General features: G+C 37.9%; 1 protein-coding gene across 17 annotated transcripts in view; it reads left to right on the forward strand.

The window, feature by feature from the left end:
- The window catches only part of LOC106881988 (uncharacterized), a 458,683-nt gene that overhangs the window by 401,550 nt on the left and 34,375 nt on the right, over positions 1-22,758 (forward strand). For 15 of the 17 annotated variants that reach the window (XM_089341023.1, XM_089341048.1, XM_089340989.1 and 12 more), the window contains 2 exons: positions 7,636-7,763; positions 21,418-21,641. In XM_089341023.1, coding sequence (XP_089197149.1) covers positions 7,662-7,763; positions 21,418-21,641 — 326 coding nt within the window. In that variant the 5' untranslated portion in view covers positions 7,636-7,661. Of the gene's footprint in view, positions 1-7,635; positions 7,764-17,505; positions 17,564-21,417; positions 21,642-22,758 lie in introns of all 17 variants that reach the window. The other 2 variants (XM_089341081.1, XM_089341083.1) reach the window with 1 other exon arrangement.

Consider the following 22,758-nt stretch of genomic DNA (forward strand, 5'->3'; position numbering starts at 1 on the left):
GTATATATATGTATGTATGTATATGTATTTATATATATATATATATATATATATATGTATATATATGTATGTATGTATATGTATGTATATATATATATGTATATATATATATGTATATATATGTATGTATATATATATATGTATATATATATGTATGTATATATATATATGTATATATATATATATATATATATATATATATATATATATATATATATATATGTGTGTATTTTTATATCTATGTATATATGTATATATATATGTACATGTATATATCTATGTGTATATATGTATATATATATGTATATGTATATATATATGCATATATGTATATGTATATATGTATGTGTATGTGTATATGTATATAGATACATGCATGCGTGTGTGTGCGTTGTGTGTATGCATGTACGAATGGTAAAAAACTACATTGGTATCGTAAATATCAATACCTGGCATACCTAAAATAGAAGCCATATTATTCATCAGAGGTACCAGTGATACGCAGAGAGTACTTTCCTTTCAATAGCTTTTGTTTCCTTTAAAAAAAAACACAAGTTCCCCCCTTTTTTTCTCACACTCTTTGGCCCTCTGCTTCCTCAGTAGATATCCTCTCTCATTCATACTTTCTTTGATATTTTCTATTGTTATACAAGTATGGGCATGGAGGCTGGTATGCATACACATACACATGTGCAGGTATACGATCACATAAATACACATAGGTGCATTATACACATGCAACAGAAGTACACTTACCACACACACACACACATGCATAAATGCATATTCTTTTATACATATATATATAAGCACACCCACATATATGGGCATGTATATATGTATAGTGCATATATGTACGAGTATATATACATAAATATATACACAGCGGAGAAATGGGTGGATAAGGTAATCGAGGTCGTTAGAGTAAGTGACAGAGTACTTAAGATCAGACTAGTGCTTCATCATAGATTAGCTACTGTCATCTCAGCCTATGCACCTCAACCGGGGCTACCAGATGGTCTGAAAGACCAATTCTATGACACCCTCTTGCAAACTACCTCGTCGACGAGTGACAGGGACCTTCTCTTTGTGGCTGGAGACTTCAACGGTCATGTCGTACGTCGTGCTGGAGGCTTCCACGGCATACATGGAGGCTATGGCTTCAGTTCTCGCAACGAGGAGGGAACCAGACTGCTAGAGTTCTGTGATGCAACCGATCTTATGGTCTGCAATACCAACTTCAGGAAACCTGCCAGTCACCTAGTCACCTACCTCTCCGGCAGACACTCTAGCCAAATCGACTACATCCTCGCCAGAAATAGGGAAAGAGGGCGGCTTATAAATGCCAAAACCTACCCTGGTGAAGAATGTACCCCACAACATAGATTAGTAGTTAGCGACTTTGGGATCAAGGCAAAATGGGTGCCCAGAATTAGACAGGCTTGGAGGAGAAGGGTGTGGAAGCTTAAAGACCCTGCAAATGGACAGAGACTTAGAGACAAGTTACTTGAAGCATTTAACGAAATAGAAGGGGATATAGCATCATACAACATGGAAGACAATTGGAGATTTCTGCGGGACAACCTGTTGAAAGCCACCGACCAGATTTGTGGGTGGTGTAAGGTCCCCTCCCGACCCAGAGTAACGTGGTGGTGGAACAAGGAGGTAGACAGGGCTATTAGACAAAAGAAACAGGCTTGGAAGGACTGGAAGAACGGTGGTAGCAGGGAATTGTACCAATGTGCCAGAAGGGAGGCTAGGCGACAGGTTTATTTAGCCAGAGGGGAAGCAGATAAGGAAAGATTTGCCAATGTTCTGCGCCGTGAGGACCAAAGACTCGAGGTATTTCGTGTTGCAAGACAGTGTAGGAGAGAGAATAGTGATGTTGTAGGAGAGAAATGTGTTCGCATGGATGATGGTACGCTTGCATTAAATGAGGATGCAAAGAAAGAGGTCTGGAGATGCCACTACGATAGATTGCTTAATAAAGAGAATGAATGGGAGAAAGAGAGCCTGCCGTATGTCGACCCAATAGAGGGACCAGCTATCCGAGTTGATAGTACCAGGGTAGATAAAGCAATTAAGAGTATGAAGACCGGGAAAGCCCCCGGCCCATCAGGAATCACTGCAGAGATGCTCAAAATATCTGGCAGTGTTGGCTATAGCCTAGTCACCCGTATTACGAACCAGGTGATACACAAAGGAGTCATACCCAATGACTGGTGTAGCAGCATCATAGCCAACTGCTACAAAGGTAAAGGTGACGCTTTAGATACAAATAATTACAGAGGCATCAAGCTGTTAGATCAGGTTATGAAAGTTACAGAGAGGGTCATAGCCCAACTAATTAGGGAGCGAATCAATTTAGATGAGATGCAGTTTGGGTTCGTGCCAGGTAAAAGCACTACTGATGCCTTATTTCTAGTGAGACAGTTGCAGGAGAAATACCTAGCTAAGGATAAACCTCTGTACCTGGCTTTCGTTGACATGGAGAAAGCCTTTGACAGGGTCCCCCGATCCCTTATCTGGTGGTCAATGAGGAAACTTGGGATAGAAGAATGGTTAGTGAGAGCTGTGTGAGCCATGTACAGAGATGCTGCCAGTAAGGTGAGGGTTGGAAATGAGTACAGCAATGAATTCTGGGTAGAGGTAGGGGTCCACCAAGGTTCCGTCCTCAGCCCCCTCTTATTTACCATAGTCCTCCAGGCAATCACAGAGGAGTTCAAGAAAGGTTGCCCCTGGGAGCTCCTCTATGCTGATGACCTTGCCCTAATTGCGGAGTCACTATCAGAACTAGAGGAGAAGTTTCAGGTGTGGAAGCAAGGTCTAGAATTGAAGGGCCTTAGAGTCAACCTAGCTAAAACCAAAATCCTAATAAGTAGGAAGGTAGATAAAACACAAACCCCTTCAGGTAGATGGCCCTGCTCAGCATGTAGAAAAGGAGTAGGTAGTAACTCTATAAGATGTACCTGGTGCAAGCTATGGACACATCAAAGGCAGGTTAACTAGCAAGTTAGTTTTTGTTTGTGGCAGATGTTCAGGTGCAATAAAGACTGTAAACAAACAGGAAACAACTTCTATCTCATTCCAGGGTGAAAAACTAGAGGTAGTCGATAGCTTCCGCTATCTGGGCGACCAAGTTAGTAGTGGGGGTGGGTGCGCTGAAAGTGTAGCTGCTAGAATAAGAATAGCCTGGGCAAAGTTTAGAGAGCTCTTACCCCTGCTGGCGACAAAGGGACTCTCACTCAGAGTAAAAGGCAGACTGTATGACGCATGCGTACGAACAACCATGCTACATGGCAGTGAAACATGGGCTGTAACTGCTGAGGACATACATAAGCTCGCAAGGAATGAAGCCAGTATGCTCCGTTGGATGTGTAATGTCAATGTGAATACCCGTCAGAGTGTAAGTATCTTGAGAGAAAAGCTGAACATTAGAAGCATCAGTTGTGGCGTGCAAGAGAGACGATTGCGCTGGTATGGACATGTGGTGAGAATGGATGAGGATAGCTGCGTGAAAAAGTGCCACACCCTAACAGTTGAGGGAACCCGTGGAAGAGGTAGGCCCAGGAAGACCTGGGCTGAGGTGGTGAGGCAAGACCTTCGTACATTGGGCCTCACCGAGGCGATGACTACTGACCGAGACCTTTGGAAATGTGCTGTGTGTGAGCAGACCCGGCAAGCCAAGTAAGATCGTTGCCAGTGCCCCTGGACTGGTTCTTGTGCGGGTGGCACATGAGATGCACCATTTTGAGCGTGGCCGTTGCCGTTGCCAGTACCGCCTGACTGGCTCCTGTAGGATTTTCGAGCGAGATCGTTGCCAGTGCCCCTGGACTGGCTTGTGCGGGTGGCACATAAAAGACACCATTTCGAGCGTGGCCGTTTTTGTGCGGGTGACACGTAAAAGCACCCACTACACTCTCTGAGTGGTTGGCGTTAGGAAGGGCATCCAGCTGTAGAAACTCTGCCAAATCAGACTGGAGCCTGGTGTTGCCATCCGGTTTCACCAGTCCTCAGTCAAATCGTCCAACCCATGCTAGCATGGAAAGCGGACGTTAAACGATGATGATGATGATGATGATGATATGTGTATGTGTATATATATATTTATACATATATACATATATGTGTGTATGTATGTACATAGATAGATATATTATATGTATATATATATGTATATATATATATATACATATATTATATGTATATATATATATATATATATATATATATATATATATATATATCGATACATATATGTATATATGTATAAATATATATTTATTATATGTATATATATGTATGTATATCTATATATATATATGTAAACATATGTGTGTGTGTATATATATATATAGATAGATAGATAGATAGATAGATATAGATATCTTTTGCCTTCTTTACCTGTTTCAGTCAATGTTTATGATGGAGCACTGCACGATGTATATTGGATATATACTTATATATATGTGTGTGTGTGTGCATGCATATATATCTGTGTGCGTAAATATATGTGTATCTATGCGTATACACCATTCATAAATATTCGGGCATATATATTCACACATGAGGACACGCACACACACATTCACGTACAGGTATATTCATGCACGCACTATGAAATACATACATGCTCATACACACCCATATGCACACACACATGTACATGCACATACAGCTAGATGTGCATATAAAATAAAGATGGTGTTATCAATATTATCGTTGTTCTTTGAAATTGGAAGGAAAATAGTTGTATTAATATTCATAACGAGATCCACTCTTATGTGTACAAATTACACTTGTAGACAAACATGCACACACACACACACACGTATGCTCACACAAACACACAATGCACTTACACCTAACAGATGCACACACACACACGTGTGTGCAGGTGCACTCATGCACATGCTTATAAATATGAACTTCTGTCCTCTATGTTTTCTAGCAATTTGAATCACAGCTTCTTTCTCTGTATCACCAGCATTACTAGATGTCGTTAAACACTCCTCTTCCTCCTTCTTCTCTCCCATCCTCTCCTTCCCTTCCTCTTCCTCCTCCTCCTCTTCTCTCCCATCCTTGCTCACCTTATTCTTCTCTTCCTCCTCCTCCTCCCCTTCTTTTTCTTCTCCTCCCCATCTTCTCCCTCCTTATACTTCCCTTTCTTCTTCTTCTTCTTCCCTTCTCCTCCTCCCCATCCTCTCCTTCCTTATTATTCACTTCGTCCTCCTCCTTCTACTTCCCATCCTCCTCCTCCTTCTACTTCCCATCCTCCTCCTTCTCTCTATCCTTTCCCTCCTTATTCTTCACTTCCTCCTCCTCCCTATCCTCTCACTTCCTCCTCCCTATCCTCTCACTTCCTCCTCCTTCTTTTTCTTCTTCTTCTCCTTTTTCCCATCCTTCTCCTTCTCCCTATCCTCTCCCTCCTTATTCTTCACATCCTCCTTCTCCCCATCCTCTCCCTCCTCCTCCTCTTCCTCCAATTCTCCCCATCCTCTCCCTCCTTATTCTTCACTTCCTCCTACTCTTCCTCTTCTTCTCTCCCATCCTCTCCCACCTTATCCAGCTCTTCCTCCTCCTCGTCTCTCCCATCCTCATTCTCATCTTCTCCCCTTCTCCACCTTCTACCCCTCTTTATCCTTCTCCTTCTCATCCTCCTTCCATCTCACCACTGCCACCACAATTGTCAGCATCACCGCCACCACCGCCACCACCATTGTTACAACCACCCTCATTTGCATTGCTGAAGGATCCCTTTCCTCTCACAAGGGAACAGATGTCACTAACAGAAAATCTGAATCCCGTTCAAAGAGCAACAGTCTTAGTTAACGCTTTTAAAAGTTATCTCCAGAGATTTTCCATAGAAATTAAAGCCGGCACCAAAAATTACATTTCATTTACAAATATGTCTATGTAAAAAATTGAAGAAAGAAGAATCGGTAACGGACATTAAGACACCAGCAATTAATGGTGTTAGATATATCAATTAATGGTGTTAGATATTGTCCACCTCACAGTACTGCTTGTGTATGTTTGGTGCTAATTTCCTTGTTATGTTACAGGTTGCAGAGAGATACAGCACCAACAGTTTTTGTATTGGTGTAAAAACACACACACGCACATTTAGCTGACACTCCATTGGTTCTGCTGTTGAGGGGTTCCATTTGATCCAGTTACCAGAATAGCCTGCACATGAGCTTAACTTGCAAGTGCCAGAACACTCTACAGACACACATCCTCCACCTCCTCCTCCCCCATCCTCTCCCGCCTCCTCTTTTGTGGCATAGTTCCCAGGGAGATTCAGCATGACACAGAACATAACAAGACTGGCCCCTTTGAATTACAGGTGCAACTCATTTTTGCCAGCTGAGTGGACTGGAGCAAAGTGAAATAAAGTGTCTTGCTCAAGGACACAATGCACAGCTGGGTATTGAACCTGTAACCTCATGATCGTGAGCTGAGTACCCTAACCACTAAGCCACGCAACTTCACACACATAAACAAACTCATATAACGTAGTAACTCAGGTTATCCTTAGTCATGTGACCAAGGGTCACCTTGCTGCTAAAACATGCCCTGCTTATTATTTATTTCAGTTTTATTATCAAGTTATTAGAAAATTAGTTGATAAATCAAATTAATGAATAAATTAGCTATTTTGTTAAAAGTTCTTTAGACCCAGCCTCTGTGACCTTATTAATAAAGATGTGCCCCGCATTGGCAGCATGACCCTTCCAAAGAATAACGATATCAGTTTCAAAACATATGATTCTACATCAAGAATCTTGCAAAACAGGCAAAACCGAAACCAGCACCACCAGCACCACCATTAAAATCATCACCATCATCATTATTATTTTCTCTTTATCACAGGTTTTGTTGGGGTTCCTGGAGTCTTGCATGCATAGAAGGCTTCCTACCTGCAGCCTACGGTACCATGCTAGCCATTCTTTGCAGCTATCTAATGCATTCCTGATTATTATTATTATTATTCAGTAGTCTTATTTTTATCACGTGCTTTCACTTCACTACCGAGCGCAGCTCTGTGCGCCTTGGGTATGTGCTGTGGTTTGTTGTGATGCTCTTATTTTTACTGTACTGAAAGTGTTTTACGCAGGATGTGTACGGTGCCTAGTAGTGTTATTTTCTGTCTGTTATATATATTTGTAAGTCCTGGTGTTTTTGTTATGTATTTGTCTGAATATTTTTTATCATACCTAATGCACCTACTATGATAGGAATTGTTTCTGTTTTTAGAGTCCACATTCGAATTACCTCCATTTCCAGGTCTTTGTATTTTGAAACTTTGGTGGGAAGCTTGCAGAACTGTTAGCACGCCAGCAAAATGCTTAGCAGCATTTTATCTGTCTTCAGTTTCTGAGTTCAAATTCCACTGGGGTTAATTTTGCCTTACATCCTTTCAGGGTCGATAAAATAAGTACCAGTTGCATACTGGGGTCGATCTAATTGACCTATCCCCTCCCCTGAAATTGCTGGCCTTATGCATATAGCAGAAAAGATTATTATTATTATCATTATTATTATTATTATTATTATTGTTGTTGTTGTTGTTGTTGTTGTTGCTGTTGTTGTTATAATTATTGTTATGTTCCACTTTTGTTGTTTTTGCAGATAACAAGATAGAGGCTCTTAAAACTATGGCAGCTGTCAAACGGATTAAGGTTTATATCACAATTCTAAAGAGTGGATATTTAACCAAAGTGAACCAGGGGAATCTGAGTTCCTTAAATCTTATGTCAGTAAGTAAACTTGTCGAATCTTTCTTCCCCAAATTTTTAACAAATTTCACTCCCTTTCTCTCGGTTGGTTAAAGAAAAAATAGTGAAGAATTTTGTTTCCAAGCCACATGGTTCTGGGTTCTCTCTCTCTCTCTGTGACACCTTCGACATGTGTCTTCTGCTCTAGTCACAGTCTGATCAAAGCCTTGAGGGTGGATTTGATAGATGGAAAAAAAAAAGAAGCCTGTCATATGGGTGGGGGGGGGGGGGGAGAAGAATTGACCTCAGTGCTTGAATGACACTGTATTTGTTGTTCCAACATAATCATCATCATCATTATTATCGTTATCATCATCAGTTTAACGCTCACTTTTCCATGCTTGTATGGCTCAGATGGAATGTGTTGAGACAGAGTTTTCTTTGGCTGGATGCTCTTCTTGTTGCCAACCCTCACCTTTTTCCAAATAAGGTAATATTTCCCAATGGCCAGACTTGTTTAACATGAAAGAGTGGAAATGAAGGACACCACTTCCCTAAAGATAACACTCATTTACAACTCTCACAAGATGAAAATTAAAACTAACCTCCGTAGGATTTGATCCGTTACACAGAAACCTAGAACAAATATCACAAGCCATTCTACTCTCCTCAACTAATTTTTTCATAAAAAGGACCCATACCAATTCCACATAAAAGGCACCTGTGCCAGTGCTATGTATAGAGCACCTGGGCTGGTGCCACGTAAAAGGCACCTGCGCCAGTGCTATGTATGGAGCCCCTGGGCTGGTGCCACATAAAAGGCACAGAGCACCTGGGCTGGTGTCACATAAAAAGCACAGAGCACTTGGGCTAATGCCACATAAAAGGCACCCGTGCCAGTGCTGTGTAAGGAGTACTTGCAATGATGCCACATAAAAAGCACCCATCCTGGTGCCATGTAAAAAGCAGATGGAGTGGGGCCACTTAAGAACACCTATGCTAGTGCTACGTTTAAATGTCCCCAGTACACCCTGTAAAATGGTTGGCATTAGAAAGGGCATCCACCTATAGAAACCATGCCAAAATAGATTCCCAAAATAGATTCAAGTCATACCATCATGGAAAATGAATGTTAAATGATGATGATGATGATGATGTGATCAATACACAGAGTATAAAAGTACATTCCAAGAATTTTTCTGATAACAAACATATATTTCTTTATTTTCAATCTGTGATAACCTTATTGAGTATTAGAATTATGGTATTTTGGAGTATAGGACAGATGTTTAGTGTATACAGTAATTGAATATGAGAGAATTTACTATTTTAAACCAAAGAAATGTATTTCTTACATTTTATGAAAATGTGATTCTGTGGAATTAAATTTCTGGTTTGTTAATTTAGATGGAATGGTAGATATGTGTTTATATTTCAAACAAAATAAAACGGCCAAAAATGAAAAAAAGAAATACAAAGATTTATGAGGCAATGGGATTCCGTTGAGGATATTCTTCGTATTATTGTCATTAAACTGAGATATCAGAAAACAGACTTTTCGTTCTTTCCCCAGATTTCTTAAATCACACCCTATTGTCTTTAAAAGAAAACAAAAATAAAGAATAGGCATTATTGGATAATGAGATATTCAAGTATTTTGCTCCAACCCTATTCTTGATATTCATCATCAGCATCACAATATCTTCTCTCCCTCCTCTGTGTGTGTATGTGTGTGTAATGTTAACGTTTGTTTTTGTGTGCAGTTATAATGATTTCTTTATTTATTCTTTGTGGAGGCACAATGGCCCAGTGGTTAGGGCGGCAGGCTTGCGGTCGTAGGATTGCAGTTTCGATTCCCAGACCGGGTGTTGTGAGCGTTTATTGAATGAAAACACCTAAAGCTCCACGAGGCTCTGGCAGGGGATGGTGGCGAACCTTGCGGTACTCTTTCGCGACAACTTTCTCTCAGTCTTTCTTCCTGTTTCTGTTGTACCTGTAATTCAAAGAGCCAGCCTTGTTACACTGTGTCATGTTGAATCTCTCTGAGAGCTATGTTAAGGGTACACGTGTCTGTGGGGTGCTCAGCCATTTGCACGTTAATTTCACGAGCAGGCTGTTCCTTTGATCATATCAGCTGGGACCCTCATTGTCATAACTGATAGAGTGCTCCTTTGTGGAGACCCAATGGCCCAGTGGTTAGGGTCGTGGACTCGCGGTCATAGGATCGTGGTTTCGATTCCCAGAATGGGTGTTGTGAGTGTTTAACGAAAACACTTGAATGCTCCATGAGGCTCCGGCAGGGGATGGTGGTGAACCCTGCTTCTACTCTTTCACCACAACTTTCTCTCACTCTTACTTCCTGTTTCTGTTGTGCCTGTATTTCAAAGGGCCAGCCTTGTCACACTTTGTATCACACTGAATCTCCCGAGAACTACGTTAAGGGTACATGTGTCTCTAATGGAGAAACCAGTAAACTAGGAATCAAAGGGGTGTATAGGTAAAAAATGGATTAAATGATCACAGTTGGAGATTTCCTCTGTACCTGATTTTCTATGTTGACCTGAGGTCACACATTGTAGAAGGGAAGGGTTTGAGATCAGTTTTAATCAATTCCAATTAATGATTGACATTAATGAAAATTATTGTTAACATTGGCAGGATTTGAATTCCAAATGTAGGCAAAAATGGAGTTTAACTGTATAAGGTTTTCTTCACTTCCATTTTTTTTTAGTACAAGAATCAATGATTTAAGTGAAGATCGTTCTCTTCATTAAGCATTTTATTTTAATTAATTACCGCTTTACTATTAATTCCTCTTGCAACCGGAATGCCAGGGTACATTTTTATAGTTGTTCTTTTAAGTTAATAGAACACGGCTTTGAGTTCATTCACAAAATCTTTACCATTGTAGTTGTTCTAAGATTTAGCACTCATAATTGTCACTCTTACCGTTTTTCTTTATATTTATATCTTTATTAACAGAAGCAGTCATTAAGATAATAATTGTTTAATCAATAAAGGTGTAATTTTAATTAATTAGAATTTCTTAGCTTTTTACATTGATTATGTTAGCACCCACTTTTATCAAACAGTGTACGACATTTAACTTAGCACATTCTATCACTTTTGCATCTAATTCCATATGCTGTTAGTTATTCTAGTATTAAAGCATAAAAGAATATATAATTCTTTTATTCTTTTACTTGTTTCAGTCATTTGACTGTGGCCATGCTGGAGCACTGCCTTGTTGTGTTTTAGTCAAACGAATTGACCCCAGGACTTATTTTTTGAGCCTGGTACTTATTCTCTCAGTTTCATTTGTTAAGTTACGGAGACATAAACATATCAACGCCAGTTATCAAGTGGTGATGATGGTCAAGTGTCAGATGATGACAGGTTAGAGAGTGACCAAGGGACAGAGAAGCAAGACACCTATTTCTGCCTGTCTGTCTGTCTGTCACACTCTGACCTTTCATCATCAGACACAAGATCCCCTTCCTCCAATGCCCCGTCCCTCTCAAAATTCCTTGTCTTGCGAGTTACTTGGTGACTCTGCCAGTGCTGATGCCACGTAAAAAGGCATCTAGTCCACACTGTAAAGTGGTCGGCATTTGGAAGGGCATCCAATGGTGAAAATCATACCAAAATGGACCTTGCCTGTGCTAGTGCCACGTAAGAAGCACTCTGTCCACTCTGCGGAGTGGTTGGTGTTAGGAAGGGCATCCTGCCATAAAAACCCTGCCAGAACAGACACAGTAGCCTGGTGCAGTGTTCTGCCTAGTCAGCTCTTGTCCACTGTCCTACCCATGCATGCATGGAAGCAGAATGTTAAATGAGGATGGGGAGGGGGAACACAGACACAAGTATATATATATATATATATATATATATATATATATGACTGGCTTCTTTTACAGTTTCCATCTACCAAATCCACCTACAAGGCTTTAGTCAGCTTGAGGCTATAGTAGAAAACACTTGCCCGAGGTGCCATGCAGTGGGACTGAACCCAGAACCATGTGGTTGGGAATAACTGAAGAAAGCATAAATATTGGTTTCAAAGTTTGGCACAAGGCCAGCAATTGTGGAGATGGATGCAAGTTGATTAAATCAACCCCAATACACAGCTGGTACTTGTTTTATCAACCCTGAAAAGATGAAGGGCAAAAGTCTACTTCTGTAGTATTTGAACTCAGAATGTAAAGCCATGAGAAATACCACTAAGCATTTTTTTCCAGGACTGTAATGATTCTGCTAGTTTGCAGCCCTCAGTTGCAAATATTGAAACAAGGCCAGCAATTTCAGGCCCAATGTTTTTGTGGTTCTTATTTTATGAGCCCCAAATGGATGAAAGGTAAAGTAGACCTTGGTGGAATTTGAACTCAGAATGTAGAGACAAACGAAATGCTGCCAAGTATTTTTGCCCAGCATGTTAACAATTCCGCCATTTTGCTGCCATATAGAAAGCATCATGATGATCATCATCATCATCGTGTAACGTCCGCTTTCCATGCTAGTATGGGTTGGACGATTTGACTGAGGACTGGTGAAACCAGATGGCTACCCCAGGCTCCAATCTGATTTGGCTGAGTTTCTACAGCTGGATGCCCTTCCTAACGCCAACCACTCAGAGAGTGTAGTGGGTACTTTTACGTGCCACCTGCACAAAATAATGATAATCATTATGGTAGTCTCTTGTTGTCCAAACAAAGACGGTTCTGAAATTTCTTACCAAACAACCTTCATGAATGTTTATTTTTTTAGGGATCAAATTTTTGTGCCATACTTCACCTCAATCCCTCCATCAAATTGATAGGTGCATGGTGTGCCACATGTCAAGTTAGCTACATGAATTGAAGCGTTTTGCTCAAGAAAACAACACACCGCCTGGTCCAGGAATTGAAACCACAATCCCTTGATTGTGAGTGCAACACCCAAACAATGCATCCTCATACTGATAATCATATTGCTTACATGATTACATGCCATGTAAACATAAAATGACCGTGGTACACATTCATAAAAAGCCAGATTAGAAACTACAAGGAAGCCTGCCTGACCTTCTAACCAATTTCCTAATTCAACATCCTGGATTGGCACTTTTTTATTGACCCCCATCCCCACCCCCAAAAGAATGAAAAGCTAACTTGATCTCAGAATAAATATTCTTTTCCTACACTAGGCACAAGGCCCAAAATTTTTTGGGGAGGGGGCCAGTCGATTACATCGACCCCAGTGCATAACTGGTACTTAATTTATCGACCCCCGAAAGGATGAAAGGCAAAGTCGACCTTAGCAGAGTTTGAACTTAGAACATAAAGACAGACGAAATACCATTAAACATTTCACCCAGCGTGCTAATGTTTCTGCTAGCTTGTCACCTTAGAATCAAAATAAATATTGCATGATATTCTGTCCAACACTTTGCCAATTCTAATGGTGCATGTCATGTTTATATTTGACCCTTATAAACTCTTATTTAAGGAGTGTCAGTTTACAATTTTGTTAAAGGATACCCAGTATGTACTTTTGTTTTTCAAGCTGATCTAGCATGTGGATACTAGTTTGCTTCACGCAATATACCAAGAATTTTTAATTAGAAATATATCTTTAGTGCTGCGTTACCATACTGAAGTACTTGCGGTGGATTACACTGTTTTGCAGGATTACATATTACTATTTTTTGTTAATTTGGCCGGCTGGTTACATTTCGGGTTACTTTTAAAAGTATTTGGGCTACTTATCCACAACTTTTATGTTTTAGTTCAAATTTTATGTTAGTGATATTTTAAAATTCATAAACAAATGAAATTAAATCTGATTAGCCATATTCTTGAATACTTTGATCTGTATTGTATTTTGAATATAAAGTTTTGGAAAAACAAATTATAGATGTGCTATAATTATTATGTAATTAAATTACCTAATGCAGTAATTTATAAAGGTAGTTCATAGAAGTAATGCATAAATTGGATAGCGCCAGTAATGAGAAATTTCCATTGAAATTTATTGCTAATTAGATCATACAATAGCTGCTACAGCACTACCTGTTTCATTCCGTCTTCTGCAAAAAAAAAAAAAGAATTGCTCAAAAAAATCATTACTTATGCATGTTAATAGTTTTAAATATTTCATTACAAACGCAATGTAAAATGTCTATGTTGCTTGAAATGAATTTTGAATGCAAAGAATCTTGACAATTAGAAAAACAATAATAAATTATAATGACGTTTGCATCTGTTATAGAATGATTCAATTGTGGTTTGAAACTGTTGTGGGCAAGTACTTTTGGTAAATACTGTACAGCAACAGTTCGTGATTCCTTAGAAGCAAATTACTTGGCTACAGTATACTAAAAAGTTGAGACAATAATAGCGTGACAGGTGTCCATTAATGAATTTATATTGGCACCAACAGGTTATCTTAGATATCAGAATGATCCAATGTTTTCAGTATATCCCTCTTTATTTATTTGGTGATATTTCACTTCTATATGGAGACTCTTTGGTTATAAAGTGAACCAGAAGTTGTTGGCAGTTGTTTGTCTGTCACATGGTATAAGACAGAACAACAAACTATTTTTTAATGAATCTTGATAATGTCAAAACTATACACATTATACAATGAGCATGTAGTCAAAGTGTGATAAAAAGTCTGAAAAATCCTGCTTAATAGATCCACAATTTTTAAATTAAGCAACTGAACTAAAACATCAAAGCAATAAAGCTTTGCTATAAAGTGTGTAATTTTGAAATATGATCTCACAAAACCAGATCAACAAAGCATGCTTCTTCAGCTAGACATAAAATGATAGAGCTGTAATAAACTCGTATTCACCACAGACTATCAAAGCAATATTTTTTTTTTTCCTGCAGCAAAATAACAAAATTTACACTATAGTTAGCAGAATTTGTCACTTGTCATTCAAGTATTTGTGGCATCAATCATTTAGGAGGACTTATTAATAAAGAAATTTCTTCATTATCAATTGCAGCTGATTTGAAACTGCGCAGGATAAAATATATGGCACTAATAAGGCAAAAAAAAAAAAATGTTATTACTGTGTCCTTTCTGAAAGAACAAATTAGACAGGAAATCGTCAGTTTTTGATTTTGGATAAATCAACCGACATCACTTATGAAGAGCATTGATGTGTGTGTGTGTGTGTGTGTGTGTTTGTGTGCATGCGCACATGTGTGTGTGTTAGATATTCTTATAAACAACAAAATAAATGTGTATCACAGTTTTTCTGATTAATTCCTGTTCCGAAATTCCTGTCACTGAAATGCTGCACCAAGCTGTGGAAAAGTTTGAGTAATGTTGGAATTATTATTAAAAACTGTTTTGCTATTGCAACAAATGGAATTTTAAACCTTTGTGACAGTAATAATTCTTTCTATGCATTAATGAAATTAGATAATCTAAACTTGATTCTCATAAAATGCATTTGTCACTCTCTCTATTTTGCATGTTGCCATACTGTTGAAGAATTGCCTTTGAGCATTGACTGTCTGTTAAGAGGTGCTTACAACTTTTACTACAGACAAGTATTGTGAAGATGATTTTGTATGGAAATGTAAGAATTAATCAATGATGGCATCAGGCCATTGGAAATGGTTTAGCATTCAGTCACAAATGGTAACTATGGAACGGTTTCTGTGTAAAAAGAAATGTTATTTATTTTATTTGTTATGTCTTCATGAAAAGGGTATTTCTCATGGACCTTGACAGCCTTCTGGGACCAGTGAGATTAATGCTGTTAATAAAAGTTGGCAACAGCAAGAAAGAAAGACATGTGCAAGGGGAGAATTCAAGAGGACTGAGGTTCTGAGGTGGTTGAACTGGCCTTAATAGTTAGAGCAGGAGCTTAGAGTTGGAATCAATATATAGGATATGCGGGGGAGGAGGAGGAGAAATTAGTAGTTAAGAGGGCTTGAGTAGTGATAGCATGAGGTTTGCCCACTCCAAGAAGCAGAGGCCATTGTAGTCACAGGATGAAATTGAGACTGAATTTTCAAATGCTACAGGTCGCCTTCAAATACCCTGACACCATGTAAAGAACATCCGTGTTGGTGCCAACCCCTTTTGTTTAAATGAGGTTTCTCATGGACCCCTTTTAATATGCTAATCCTTATATATATATATATATATACGTGAAATTTTGAATTTAGTTCATGGACCCCCACCCCCCTACCCCAGTTCTCTCTTTGCAGAGCACCAGGGTTCCGTGGAGCCCAGGTTGGGAACTACCGACATATGTACTTAAATTAAACAAGGTATGAATAATGGTCATTACATATTTTGCCTTTAGTGGAGCAAATTTGGCTTACAACTGTTTCCAGTAATCATTATTGGTTCGTTACTAACAGGCTTACTCAATTGGTCTATTGATCAGTTGAGAAAAATTGAATGACCCCTAAAAATTAACGCTATTTTTGTCAGAGGCATTTCTAGTTATAAACAAAGCAACAATTATTTCTAAACTATTGTGATTTCTGGCTATTATAAGTATTGTTTAACCCCTTTTGTTAACTACAAGACTTGACTATCCTTGTTCCAATGTTACAAACCTTCATGTTTTAAAGAGATCTAAATTTAAACTTTTCATTAAAATTTTACATTAATTTGCTTCAAATACATGTTTAATAGCGACGATATCATTTTATTAAATTCTTCGTTATTTTCAAAATTAATTGAGACAAAGTGCATTTCAATAGAGATTTGGTAACAAAAGGGTTAAATTTAGTCTTCACAATTATTTCCTTCATTATATCATGTTTGTAGTTTAGGCTGGAAGGGGGTCTTTAAACTATTAGTAAACTGACGCATAATTATAGGTATCTGTACCCTGTTCATAGTAACAAAAAAAAAAGGGAGAAAAAGGTTGTAATGGGTTAAGTTTTCTCAGATTATATTGAATATCAATTAGAGAAAGAAAAACTTTTGAAATTTCAGTAATTTTGATAAGATACTTCAAAACTGTACCTTACATTTTGCAGTATAATATTGACAAATCATCAATTAAATATTGTTCTAATTAAAATTACAAGATTTATTAAAAAATTCAATATGTAATTTTGTGTTTTTTTTTTTGTTTTTGTGTTTACAAGATCAAAAAAATAAATAAATTCTTTGTGATTCTCAAAGAAAAAGACAATTCAATAGAACTGTCAAACAATGCTTGATTAATAAAATAAGATTATTTCCTTTATGTGTTTCCTTTCATTGGATAATTTCCATAGAAATAAATTACAAAAAAACTTTTTTTTTTTAAGAAATTTAAATTTTTTTCTTTCATTTTTAAAATTTATATTTCATTTTTTTTTTTATTTAAAGAAAAGGTATGATTTTGTTATTATTTAACAAAAATTTCATCATCATCGTCATCATTTGTCCTCATCATCATTAATAATAATATCATTATTTATATATTTTTTTTTTCTCAACGCTTTTACGTGCTTTTCTCTCTTTTGAATATAATTCATATTTCGAAAATTTCCATTTATGAATAAACATTTAGTTTAGTATGAAGGTGAGGTGGTGTGAAGGGGGGAGAATGAAGGAAGGGGTGGGGGGAGACTGCTGAATGAAAAATCCCCCCAATCTGAAATAATAAAAAGCAGAAAGGAAAACAGAAAATGGCCAGTGTTCTGTTATATGACAATTGTGATTAAAAAGAAAAAGAAAAAGAAAACCAAAAAAAAAAAAGATTAAAGAAAATTATTTTTGAATATGAAAATGAAATAATTTAGCATCGGAATTCTTTAATAATTTATATTGCTAGAGATGAAGTAGAACTGAAGAACAGAAAAGTGTAGATGAAGTAGCATTAAAGAAAAGAGGTAAATTACTTCTGCATCTACATTTATAATTATACCAATACATGCCATTACCAATTAAAAAATGAGTGTAATTACTAATGAAAGAATAAGTGTAATTTTTTATTTATTTATTTATTTATTTATTATTTGTAATGGTGATAGTGGCAGGCTGGCAGAATCGTTAGCACACTGGACAAAATGCTACAAAGCAATTCGTCTGGTTTTTATGTTCTGAGTTCAAATTCTGCTGAGGTCATCTTTGCCTTTCATCCTTTTAGGGTTGACGAAATCAGTACTAGTTGACTACTGGGGGATGATGTAATCGGTCATTCTCTTCCCTCAAAATTTCAGGTCTTGTGCCAACAATAGAAAGAATTATATTATCATTATAATTAAGGTAGCGAGCTGGCAGAATCGTTAGCACACCAGACAAAATGCTAAGTGGCATTTCACCCATCGCTACGTTCTGAGTTCAAATTCTGCCGAGGTTGACTTTACCTTTTATACTTTCGGAGTTTATAAAATAAATACCAGTTGAATACTGGGTCGATGTAATTGAGCCATCCCTGCCTTCTGCAAGCTACCCTTGTAGCAAAGATTTGAAATAATAATTATTATTATTAAGGTGGTGAGCTGGCAGACTCATAAGCGCACCAGACGAAATGAGTTCAAATTCCGCCGAGGTCGACTTTACCTTTCATCCTTTTGGGGGTCAATAAAATAAGTACCAGTTGAACACTGGGGTCAATGTAAGCGACTTATCTCCTCCCCAAAAATTTCTACCCTTGTGGCAAAATTTGAAACTATTATTATTATTATTATTATTATTATTATTCCGTGAGTTGGAGTGGGCACTTGCTCTTGAGATTTCAGGGAAATCTCAGACAGCGGAGTCCCTTGATTATCCCTAGAGGCCTTCCTGTATCAGGAGGGCCACATCTCTCTCATCCTCCCCACCACTTTTGTTTTTAAGACCCTTGTATGCTTGAATATGTCCCTTGTTTTTCAGTGTGTACCGTGTATACTTTCTTTCCTTCATTTTTTTTTTATCATTCCATTATATGTAAACCCCCCACACTTTACGTCTCTCTTCATATTGTCCCCCTCATCCTTCGCCCTTGTGGCAAATAAAATGAAACCATTATTATTATTATTATTTTTATTATGAAAACAAAGATAGTGATCTGGCAGTCCCACTGTGTGGCACATTGGGCAAGTGTCTGCTACTATAGCCTCGGGCCAACCAAAGCCTTGTGAGCGGATTTGGTAGATGGAAACTGAAAGAAGCCCGTCGTATATATATATATGTATATATATGTGTGTCTGTGTTTGTCTGCCCTACATTGCTTGACAACCAATGCCGGTGTATTTACATACCCATAACTTAGCAGTTCAGCAATAGAGACCGATAGAATAAGTACTAAGCTTACAAAGAATAAGTCCTGGGGTTGATTTGTTTGACTAAAGGTGGTGCTCCAGCATGGCCACAGTCAAAGACTGAAACAAGTAAAAGAGTATGCCGGACAAACTGTTTGGTAACATGTCATGTCTCTATGTTCTGAGATTAAATTCTACCAAGATTGACTGTGCATTTGTCTCTTTTGGGTTCAATGTAATAAGTACCAGTTAACTTCTGGGGTCAATGTAACTGACTCTCCCCTTCCTTCAAAATTTCAGGCTTTGTATCTATAGCAGAAAGAATTATTTGTATTGGTGAAGACAGGGAATTGCCAGAATTGTTAACATGCCACACAAAATGCTGCCAAGCATTTCGTCTGTCTTTATGTTCTGAGTTCAAATTTCACTAAGGCGGACTTTGGTTTTCATCCTTCCAGGGTCAATGAAATAAGTACCAGTTGAACACTTGGGTTGATGTAATTAACTAACCCCCTGATCCTCATGCAATATCTCAGGCCTTGTACCTAAAGTAGAAAGAATTATTTGTAATGGTTATAATCAGAAGAATAAGACCTCTACTCATAATCTTTTGTTGTACCTGTGTCTGAAAATGATTGCATGAAATTCCTCTAGACCTGAGACCTGTCCCCAAAGTTTGCAACAAAGACATTCAAAGGTCAAGTCTTGCTTTGGCATGATTTTTACAGCTGGATGCTCTTCCTGATGCCAAACATTTTCACAGAGCAGAATGGGTGCTTTTAACACGATATCAACACTTCGCTCCAATATAGTTTTAGATATTCTTATTTAAGGTAATTTCGGCTGCTATTCCTCCCAGATCAAATGGAAAAAAAAAAAAAAAAAAAAAAAAAAAAATCCTTTTTTTATTCCTTCAGAGAAATATTCCTTTTTCTACATTAATCATCCTCTAGATATCATCCACCCTTCACAGGCTGACTAGCATGGATTACTATCTCAAATTTTTTATCCTCTCCTTATACATTCTCTGTATTTCAAGTCTGTCCAAATTTGATAATCTCCCGATGTCATTCTTGGATTTCCTCTTCCTCTTTACAAATTCCATTTTGGCTTCTATTGCCTTCTATTAATGGTCTCTATAAACCATTTTTTCTAATTTAGTGTCCATAACATTTTTAGTTTTACCTCTTTGGTGACTAATAAAATATTCTTAGTTTCTGCCATTCTTAGTTCTTCATTATTATTTTTGTATTTTGTCCATAATGTTCTGAAAGATCTTTTATGCAACCACATTTCAAACACTTTGAATATAATTTATAATTCTGTAATACTTTAATGTCTATGTTTCAGCTAAATGGACCATGTGTGACATTTTAATAATTCTTTTCTAGTTTCAATATATTAAGGCGTTTTAGTATCGATAAGTCTGACCTAGAATAAGGCAGCATTCTCTCAGAATTGTTACCATGTTGGATAAAATGCTTGGTGGTGTTTTTCTCGACTTTACGTTCTGAGTTCAAATCCCACTGAGGTCGACTTTGTCTTTCATCCTTTCAAGGTCAATAAAACAAGTACCAGTTGAGCGCTGGGATTAATGTAATTGACTGACCCCTCCTACCCTCAAAATTGCTGGCCTTGTGCCGAAATTTGAAATCAATATGCTTGGTTTAAGCCTTTAGCATTCAGATTACTCTGTTGAATGTAACGCTTATTTTGTTCTTTTACATGTTTCAGTCATTTGACTGTGGCCATGCTGGAGCACTGCCTTTAGTCGAACAAATTGACCCCCAGAACTTATTCTTTGTAAGCTTAGTACTTATTCTATTGGTCTCTTTTGCTGAACTGCTAAGTTACAGGGACGCAAACACACCAACATCGGTTGTCAAGCGACGGTGGAGGAGGGGACAAACACATACACACAAGCATACACACATATATATATATTCGATGGGGGCTTCTTTCAGTTTCCGTCTACCAAATCCACTCACAAAGCCTTGGTCGGCCCGAGGCTATAAGAAGACACTTGCCAAGGTGCGACACAGTGGTACTGAACCTGGAACCATGTGGTTGGTAAACAAGCTACCTACAACTCAGCCACTCATTTATATTGTTTTGAATTTATCCTGCGTTGTCTTGTAGCTTTGAAATTTTGATGAAGTGATTATTTATTTTTAGAATGACATTGTAGAGTAAGTGTGAGAGGTCAGATCTGGCCAGTTTGAACATATAACAAGTAGAATATTTTGGCCAGAGATCATCATCATCATCGTTTAACGTCTGCTTTCCATGCTAGCATGGGTTGGACGATTTGACTGAGGACTGGTGAAACCGGATGGCAACACCAGGCTCCAATCTAATTTGGCAGAGTTTCTACAGCTGGATGCCCTTCCTAACGCCAACCACTGGCGAGTTTAAATGTAACAGGGTTAAAAGAATAACTTGAATATCGTCTCACAAATAATATATTCATTTTGCTTCTTTTTTTCATTTAATTCCAGAACCGAAATGTTGTCCGATGGTTTATATTTGGTTTACGGAACAAAGTATTACCATTTCTTGAAACTTATGACACATCTGAGAATTGGAAGAAGAAAAAGCCTCTTCATTATTATGACTTAGCGGAATGTAAGCAAATCACATACAACGCAGGGAGTCACCTTACGAATTATTCATTTTGTTTGTTGTTACCTGACAAGGTTTTAGAGCTGAAAGCAAAAAATAGGTAAATATATTTAATTTTCTACTGTTTCATAAACTCTGGTATTTTTGTTTCTTGTTTTACATGCTGGTACCATGTAAAAAAAAGCCCCATGTGCCAGCCAAAAGCATGTGCATTGGGAGTGTGCGAACACACACATGAAACACGCATGAACACACACACACACACACACACACATGAATGCACAAGAGACACATGAACACACACACATACACGACTGGCTTCTTTAAAGTTTCTGTCTCACGAATTCCATTCACAAAACATTGGCCAACCCAAAGATATCATAGATCGCACTTGGCCCAGGTGTCACACAACAAAATTGAACCTGAAGCTGTATCATTATGAAACTAACTTCGTAACCACACAGGCATCTCTGTATCTTACATTTATCATTTTGTAACAATTCCTTCACAAAGCAATACAAAAACAAATGTAACAGTACATGTGTGTTTTAAATGGCTTGGGTGACTCAACCTGGATGCAAATGCTTCAGTTTCAACACAATCTCAAATGAATTCATTTACAAAACAAGAGCACTCAGAGAGCGCAAACCTCCGCCAAGGCAACATCAACACCCTCTCAATGATTAGTTAGAGATTATTTTTAAAGTGAGAATATCTGAAATGAACCCGACTGCTCTCAAAAATTAAGTAAAAATACCAAAAAAAAAATTAATACAGAATCCTTGTCCGGTACTGGGTCGATTCCAAAATCTAATCAGTTCATGCCAGTCGCGAGGCCAAACATCCCTGAAAATTTCATCCATATCCATCCAGCAGTTCTTGAGATATTTTGTCCCCGGACAAACAAACAAACACGACTGCAAACAATACACTGGGGTCAATGTCATCGACTTAACCCCTCCCCTGAATTTGCTGGCCTTGTGTCAAAATTTGATACCAATATTTTATTATTGTTCTCTGGTAACTTTTAAAGAAAGGTGGTGGGCAGACAGAATTGTTATAATGCTGGGTAGAATGTTTAGCAGGATTCTTTTCTGTCTTTAGGTTCTGAGTTCAAACGCTGCTGAGGTTGACTTTGCCTTTCATCCTTTCTGGGTCAATAAAATAAATACCAGTCGAACATTGCAATCTATGTAATCAACTTATCCAATTCACTT

This window comes from Octopus bimaculoides, chromosome 2 (assembly GCF_046866305.1).
Source record: "Octopus bimaculoides isolate indiv1 chromosome 2, ASM4686630v1, whole genome shotgun sequence".
Classification (NCBI taxonomy): Eukaryota; Metazoa; Mollusca; class Cephalopoda; order Octopoda; family Octopodidae; genus Octopus; species Octopus bimaculoides.